The 9,328-nt window shown below is 32.8% G+C and overlaps 1 protein-coding gene across 2 annotated transcripts in view; it reads right to left on the bottom strand.

Moving 5' to 3' along the window:
- Positions 1-525: 525 nt before the first annotated feature.
- The window catches only part of LOC123713265, a 35,958-nt gene continuing 27,155 nt past the window's right edge, over positions 526-9,328 (bottom strand). The window contains exons 2-4 of one of the 2 annotated variants that reach the window (XM_045666865.1): positions 4,081-4,140; positions 2,792-2,893; positions 526-2,708 (exon numbers count right to left, since the gene is read on the bottom strand). In XM_045666865.1, the coding sequence (XP_045522821.1) occupies positions 1,710-2,708; positions 2,792-2,893; positions 4,081-4,140 (1,161 nt within the window). In that variant the 3' untranslated portion in view covers positions 526-1,709. The remainder of the gene's footprint in view (positions 2,709-2,791; positions 2,894-4,080; positions 4,141-9,328) is intronic. The other variant, XM_045666873.1, reaches the window with a different exon arrangement.

The following is a 9,328-nucleotide window of genomic DNA, read 5'->3' as shown; positions in this document are numbered from 1 at the left end:
TTTTCCGCCTGTCAAATGCCGGACTAACATTCCCCTTTTATCAAAGTTAATATTTGTTTAAGGGATTTTAGATTTTGGTTTATTGACAACAATGCGTGTAAATAGAATATGTTTTAGTCTTCATTGATTTGTGTCTAAAGTGAAGAGAAATTCTGTAAAGTAAGAAGATAGGGCTGTTCTATGGCAGTGGGTGTGGCGAGATGGCGAAGATTGTTTTAATTGTTTCCATTAAAAGTTTAAAATAATATTTACAGCAAAATGTGAATAATAATTATATTTTCTGTAATTTGTCATATGTATTAAAGTTTGTAGTCGTGTACTCGCAACTTTCAATATAAATAAAATAAACCGTTTAAATCCTATACAAATAGACTGGTTTTTAAATATTTATTGGAACTTCATTAGTTTTAATACGTATATTCAATTATTGCTGATTACAATACCTATTAAATATCAAATCGAGCTGGTTTTATAGACCATCAATTTTACATTTAGATTAGAATAAAAATCAATATAATTTGGCAGACATATTTATTCATTAAAGTTTAGCTTCATCAATTAGCACTATTTACAAATTCGGATGAAGATTTAAAATAAATTAATTTAACTATCGCTAATATGAATTTGGTCAAAGAACCAAAAATTGTTAACAACACAAAAGTAGTTTTGGCTTATCACCGCTAAAATAACTTTTAAGTACGATAGCTAACATCAATGAAACGAATGACTACTAACAATTTATTACCGACCATAGGACTACACATATGTTCAGATTTTAATTGACACTACACGACAACTGTGTAGGTCTCCCTACAGATAAATAAATGATACCTAAATATCATTAGATAAATTTATGTCGCCTCCAAGAAAAATATAATTTCTCTGTTTTTACAATAAATCACTCATATTTACAAAACACGTATTATTATTGCTGAAGAAGAAGACCTAGGTCTACGTATTGAGGTCTTAGGATATCTAATAAATGATCATAAGGACTAGGTTAAAAGAGTCAAACATGTAAAGTTAATCGAAATACTTAACCCCAAAAAATTATAAAGAATTATAACGAATTGTGAATGAAATTACTTGATATTAGATTAATTAGTATACCAAAAACATTTTAGAAATAGGAAAGTAATTATATAATTGGGTTGAACGATGGATTCGGTTAATTTTTACATGGTACCTATATAGCAGAATAATTTCCTATAGCATATTATTTCTACGAATCATAGACAAGGATGAAAACAGCACGTAATATTCAATCTTTGATTTTGCACTTTGCAATACAAAGACAAGGTGCGAAGGCACCTATATTTACAATACACAAATTGAATGATTAATAATAAAGGTAGTATAGCCTTAAATATTTACAACTAAGATTCCTGGTGTTGTCCTTACTGTGTTTCCATAAATACAATTATAAGTACAATTTTTAATTTACAATTTGTCTAAAACTACATACAAAATTTATATAGTATGTTCTCATGCTGGTACAGTGATTTAATGTTACAGAGTAGTTAATATAGATCACAAAAAAATAAAAGTCGCAGATATTCGCACCACCACAATTCAAGTTCAAACTACTTTTTATCACATTCGAAAAAATCTTTTTTTTATGACACTATACGCTTCATTTCACACTATAAGTCCACTCTTTAGGAACTGAATGCCCGATCCTCTACCGATAACATTTCGTAACTGTGACGTCACACTACTACATCCCGCGAAGGGGGAACGTTGGTGGTAGTTTGAGGGGTAAGGACAGGTTGAAAACAATGCGCATTGGGAGTAAAGTCCTCTACGAGCTTTCTTTTTAGAACAGATGAGGATCCTACATAAACATTGGTTCCTGGAAAGGTACCACGCCGTCTTCGCCTCCAAATTACAGCTGCGGTTACAGCTAATCCAAACGCAATCATGGCGGAAAGACATCCTAGAACAAGTTCTGAATCAGGTGCTCTTTCTGGGACGCGTTCTCCTCTCATTGAACTAACCAAAACAGACATAAGTCGGTCACCTTCACTTACTTCAACATCTTGTACACTTTCCGTTGAAACACGCTGGGCGCGACTAGTATCTATTGTCATCGTCTCCGATTTTTCATTATCAACGCCCGGCGTGCGAGAAACAAGTTCCACTTGAATATGATAAATTGTATCTGGCCACAGAGATAATGTAACTCTAGTGGAATCTGTGAATAGATTTCCCTTTAAGCCACCTCCATCAACCTCCCACGTTACAAGATACACACCTCGAGCTATCCTCGGTTCCCAGGCGATTTCACCTATGACAAGAACTTTTTGATGAATGAGCGAAATTTCTTTCAGAATCCATTTATGCTCGTCGTGATTAGATGTATTGCTATCGTGTGCTACCCAAGTTTCGTCGGGGCTATATATTGTCACGAGGCCTAAGGGATCGACTACTAGGACACGGAGTAAAGCCCCTTCATTGTTTGAGGGTACACGAGTGGCCAAGGATTGGGTTTGTATTATTTGTCGCCAAGGACCTTCTGCAGCTCTTCGCATAACGACGTATACCAGGGGAGCGGGTCTGGCGGCAGCCCTTGGAGTTGGCGGTGGCCAACGAGCAACTGCACCACTTACGCGCATAACACCTTCGCCTTTCGTGTGAATTACGGGTTGTGTTTGTGACGCCCTCGCAGCTTCCGTGTGAAATTCACACGCAACTTTACATCCAGGGAACTGTAAAAAAGAAAGTTTAAATTAAATCACTATACAGTTATCTAAATGTGCTTTAATTACACATAACGAATGTTTTAACTTACACAAATGTCTTTCTCATCGCATACCGCACCCCAGACTTGATAGTTTGATTGAAGAAGTTCGCAATTCTCCCAGCACTGCAACAACAAATTTCTTTGTTGATTCTGTTTTTAGAATAAAAGGTATGTTAAAATAGATAGAATATATTGATAAATATGTTTAATAGTATCAACTAATGACTTTCGACGAAAAATGACAAAAAAAACAGAGAATAAACAACTACGATGTCAGTCAAATTGTTGAGTATCGGATTGCTCGCGTGTTGATACGATCGTCTGTCATTACTTTCGGAATTGGAACGCGGTCGTTACACCCAACGAAAAAAACGAAAAATATAATAATGTGTTATGTGTTCACATCGGTAATACGAATTTTATTTTGCTTTGGATAAGAAACATATACTATAACAATAAACAACTATTTATAAAAAGTAATTCGGTGTTTCAATCGCTATTAAATTTCATGAAGTCCCAAGTACCATCCAGAATTGTATTGTATTAACCTAATAACGTCCAATGTCTTAAGGCAGGCAAGTGCATCTTATCATCCGCAAGGCTGATGACAAATACGTCCTATTAGTAACGATCTCCCATTAGATTGCTATTCCTTTGGCTTGACAGCTGACGTCTAGAAATCCTCTGATGGTCGGCTCAACATTTGTCATTGGGAACACTCATTAGTTGGAGCTGACGTTAACTTGACGCCCACTCGCCCGAGTAAGCTTTAATAATTATAAGAAACCATTAATTACTGGTATTGACAAAACGTTCTGTCGCTCGAAATCGGTGCGTTTGATGTTAATTCTATTGATTTAACTAAGTTATGATTTGCTTTGGCAGTTTCGCGTTTCCTGTTATTAGTTTGTATAGGCATAAATTTTGCGTTGGCTCGATGAATGCATTACGTTTATTGGTAGAGTAATTCAGTTAATATACAAACGTAATAAAATTCATTTATGTGTAATGAGTATTTACTGCGATGTTATTGCTAAAGGCCTTTTATCGGAAATGGCCAATAGCTTTCCAAACACCGAGCCAAGAGCTACATCAATAAATCTTAAATGACTATTTGTGATGATGGCGTTAGATGCGATATTATTAAGTTTTAGAATTTATTTGTATACACTGCTAACCAAATTATATTTTGTAAATTAGAGATATAGCCCTGATACCTTCAATACCAGTACTTCTGAATCGACACTATCCTTGAACGGTTGTTTACATACACAGACCAGAGCTCCTATTTGCCGTAATTCTGAAATGAACGAATAAAATATATGTTTTATACGTACCATAAAACAATCAGGGCCTTGCAGACAAGACGACTCCCCGCCGGGTCGAGGCGTCGCGAACTGTGAACAAACATTTCAACCGTTTAATTATGTTGTTATATAGAATTTATGTAATACATAAAGCACATTATAAGCCATTAATTTCGTACATAAACGTTAATAACTATAAAATTTTGTAAACGCGCCGCACTTGGTGATCGTTTTGATGATTGAATGTTATTATAGTCTGAAATTACATTGTTTTTGAATGCTTAATAAAGCGTACAGTACGAGAATATTAATAACTAAAGTGTCGCCAATTATTATAAAATATTAATCATAAAACTCGGCGTAATATAAAAAGTTTGCTGGCATCATTTGACTTGTTATTAAGTTTCATTTAAGTTCATTTATTTTTTTAATTTCATTACATTAAATAATTTTCTTTGAAAATGACAAATAATTGTTTGCAAAGAATATTTTTCTTTTTACTTAAAATGTATTAATCTATAATTCACAGGTCGCAAGACAATATAATTATTGTTAGTAATGAGATAAGCTAGCAGAACGCAATCTTTTGATAGAGAAATTTCACTAAAATACTACTAGTATTATAAAATCTTTGTAATGAGAGAATCTTTGAGGCAATAATTATTATACAATTTTCACATGTGTTTATTAGTGCTAATATTAAGGTCCGTTCTTAACAGACTACGTATTTTACATATTTTTTTTAATTTCTTTAAAACAAATGATGCGATTAAAGCATTCGCATTAACGGCCTTGGTTATATACTCGTATAATCTTGTTTTACAGTCTAGGAATAGAATAGATTAAATTACTAAATTTGATTTTGAAATCTAGAATTATATCCTTCACGTCAATTTTTTAATTATATAGATTATATCACAACTTTATCAAGTATAACACTTTTATTTTCGATTACAGAGATTTGTTCGAGATACATTACATCTTTCGAAGAATAAAATAAAACTCGAATAAGATACAGTTTATCCGTACACTGTGACCGCAAAGTGCCACGACTAGACTTTAAGACTTGTGGTTTATCTTGAGATGAACTTACATAAAATGAGAACCCTCAAGCTTAACCATTAATGTTACGAGTGCTTTTACTTGCACACAATACATTCTTCAGAAGTTATGTTGTCTGTATTAGGAACTATCTTACTAATGTATAATCTTTTGTTGGAATAAAACTGATTTATTTAATGATAAGCATATTTGTAGTTTAGATTGTGATTGTAACTAATGATTATTTTAAAAAGAACAGCTGAACTAACGAACAATTTTAAAAGTGAAACTATATATAACATGTATTTATTTACTTGTTACCATAATCATACATATATAAAAACAGGTTATATAAATTATGAGGCAACGGCCGGCTTAACCGCTAACAAGCGATATTATCCAAGCAATCCTACAACAGTGAAATCAAACTCGTAATAAAAATGTAATAGTTAAAAAGTGTTTTTATAAAAACACGCTCTCTGGTATTAAACACACCATACGTATCTAACGAAAAACATAAACACACCATTAAATCTAAAAAAATATTGTTAAAGCAATATTAAACAATAATGAACCTGCACTACGAAATGGTCGTTTAATTATACACAGAAGCAATACATTACTTGTTATCTCACTTGAGAGGTTTTATATGATTAAAAAGAGTCGGTAATGTAGTGATAACAGACAGATGCTTGCTTTAATTGCTTGGGGACAGTGGCTTCCATCTTGTCAAAACCGTGATGAAGGGCTTTTAAGAAATGTCATGGTGACTCAGACGTTTTCAATAAACGACTTTTTACCGACAGTTATTGGAATGTCGAAGATAATTACTTGTGAGCTTTGAATAGTTATACTTTAATGGTGGTAAGCTCTAGGTTATAATTTAAAATCGTTTTAAATTTTTACCGGTTTTTTAACGTCCAAAAAATAATCTGAGTCCAAACGACAGTTGTATTTGTGTATTCATTTACTTTAAGACGTGTGACGGAATTAAGGATTATTTTGTTGGTGTTTTTTTTAATTGGATCAACTGTTTCATCAAGTGTTTAAAAGTAGTTACAATAAACCACAATTCAGTTATCTCTTATAATATAACCCAATCTAAATTACATTAATTAATGATCTAAATAACATTTTTAATGATAAATAGAATTTCTCCATAAATGTAAACGTCAAGGTAGTAAAAACTTGAAATCTTATAGTAGGTCAAAATCACTGTAGATAATGATGGCAATACCTCTCAGTGGCAGCAGTGGGTTATTAGGTGTAATCAAAGTAATTTTTCACACAATTTATTTTTTTCGATCACATCACCGTGTGTTCGCCTTAATGACAACAAAAAATGCCGTGCTATTTATATAGAAAATTACATTAACCTTTTTTAAGAACGCAAACAGGTTGTCGTAAAATGTAAATATAATGCAAGTGCATTAAGCGCGAGATTATAATGACACGAGAAATTGTTCTATAAAATTCTTTGTAACCGAACAAAAATAAATCTTTTGAACCAATTCAATGTTTATACATATAATAAACCCTGGTTCTTTTTTTATAAAATACGGGGCAAACGGGCAGGAGGCTCACCTGATGTTAAGTGATACCGCCGCCCATGGACACTCTCAATGCCAGAGGGCTCGCGAGTGCGTTGCCGGCCTTTTAAGAATTTGTACGCTCTTTTCTTGAAGGACCCTAAGTCGAATTGGTTAGGAAATACTGCAGTGGGCAGCTGGTTCCACATAGCGGTGGTGCGCGGCAAAAATTGCCTTGAAAAACGCTCAGTCGTGGAACGGCGGACGTCGAGGTGATACGGGTGGAATTTTGTATTCTGCCTCGACGTCCGATGATGAAACTCAGCTGCAGGTAATAATACGGACAACTCCTCTGAACACTCTCCATGGTAAATGCGGGTCTATTAAAATATATATTTTTTATTACTAGGCCTTTTTTTATTATTCTAGTAATACATAGTTTTAAACGTTATCATGAATACTGTTCAGTGATAGTATTGTTTTATAGATTGATTAGATCTGCTATTAAACTTTTAGTACTACCTAAATTAAACTATTATTAGAAGTAAACCGTTTGTAAGTTTCAACTTCCGCCTCGAACCTTCAATTACATATTGTATGAAAATATATCAAACAATGCATTTCGGCATTGCAAAGGGAAGTATGGTAAGTGAATAATGAATGGTGATCGAAATCAGCACATGCCAACGAAAAACAACGAGGACGCCTCTTCATAATAATAATAAAATCGATTTGTTAGAATACAAATAAGCCTTCGACTACGTAGATTTTGTTGAAATTGTTGCCCAGAATTGATCACTTGATGGCGTGATTTATGAAGTGGTCTACGATCCTACCACGGCATTATTTACCTTCCCTAGTAGACAGTACAACCATAGATTATATGACGTGAACTATCTAGAGCTGAACGTTAATTTTGTAGATACCCACGAACACGTTTGTCATTAAACAATAAATACTGATTGATCTATAATAATCTAACACTAATAAATAATCGTACAATAAATTGAATGTATTCCCATCTAACGCAACGTTATTTTAGCAAAACTCACTATACTTAATTATTTTTTTTATGTTACAGGAGGCAAACGGGCAGGAGGCTCACCTGATGTTAAGTGATACTGGCGGCCTTTTAAGAATTGATACGCTTTTTTCTTGACCCTAAGTCGAATTCTTCTTTATTTTCTCATATTAAGCCTTTTTATATGTGCAGTATAATAAAACTTTATAAAACAAACATTCATTGATCTAATTAATCTTAATTTCACTCAAGGCATCGGTCGAAATTAAAAACGCTCATGAATAATGTATTAGAACTCCATCAATTTGTTGGTTATTAAAGACAGCTATTAGCGTTCCGTATTGAACTCATTTTTAAAACTGGATAAGCTAACATTAATTTTCGAAAGCTGTTAATGTATTGGCCTGGAGGCCTTGGAGGTGTACCAAAAAGTAATTTCATCCTGAATGAAATTTCGTTGAAAATAATATGTTTTTTATCACATGAGAGGCCTATTTGAACAAAACACTACCGAAATTAAACATGTTGGATTAATACTATTTATTTTGAATTTAGAATATATTTAATTAACAATACGTCTTTTATAATGGTATATCGCGATATAATAGTTCATAGTAAAATAGGCTTCCATCGTGATAAATAGTAGAAGCAAACACGCTTTAAATAATTTTCTATCATTAAATGTAATGCCTATTGTCGATATGGCCTTATTAGCGTGGCTCTAGTATAATCGATTCACGCGCGCGCGGCTCTTTATAATCTATCAACGTTTATGTATCGTAAACTACCGATGAACGTCATTTATCATTTCGTTTTTGTGGGTAGCTAGCGCTCTTGGGGGTCAAACGAAGTTTGAACATATCTTACGAAATGTTTAAGTAAATAAAGAAATCGATAATGAAAAAAAAGAGTAATGATCTTTATACAATGCGGGCGCGGCTTAGACATTTTGACACATTGAAATAGAAATTGGAAATTATTTATATAACAAGTAAGTAATAATTTTCTATTTAATTTTAATCTGAGAAACAATTTATCATTTGGTTAAAGAAATGTATTACCATGAAAATATGAAAGTGTATTTAATAAAAGTAACATATGTTTAGATTTAGATCCGTCCGTCCATTTTCGTTTACTTGTATGCATAGAAGTACAAATAAATAAAAAACATACCCACAGAATTCTCAAACCAAATGTTTTAAAATCTTTTCAACAGATAGGTCAGTGATTTTATTTGATTATTATGACAAAATTCAGTTAAATTTTATTTTAAAAATTTAGATGATTACTACGGTATATTTTGGGATATATTTTTAGGAAGTGACTTGGAGCTTTAAGGTAAAAATACTGCTATATATTTTATTATTTAAAAAATATTAATTCCGAAAATGTACTTTCCTAAATTGAAAGCAAAGTAGCTATTTACCAGTGCGTAAAATAAATTTACGCCGATCAAGATATGGCATAACGCCAGCGTGTAACATAGAAGAATCAAAATGTTTTCACGATAGCTTATCTAGCTCAATAAAAGAAATAATATTACTTGTGTTAGGGACATGGGTGGGAACGTTAAACGTATAACAGCCTCGAGTGAGCAAAAACATCATGAATTATGATTTCGCATAAAGATAAAATACAATCTAAGCCACCGCGCCAAATGGCGAAGAAAAAATGTAATTTTCTGAGC

Source organism: Pieris brassicae, chromosome 1, assembly GCF_905147105.1.
Source record: "Pieris brassicae chromosome 1, ilPieBrab1.1, whole genome shotgun sequence".
Lineage (NCBI taxonomy): Eukaryota > Metazoa > Arthropoda > Insecta > Lepidoptera > Pieridae > Pieris > Pieris brassicae.
Note: the sequence above shows the minus strand (reverse complement) of the source record. Positions and strands in the feature narration are given on the sequence as shown.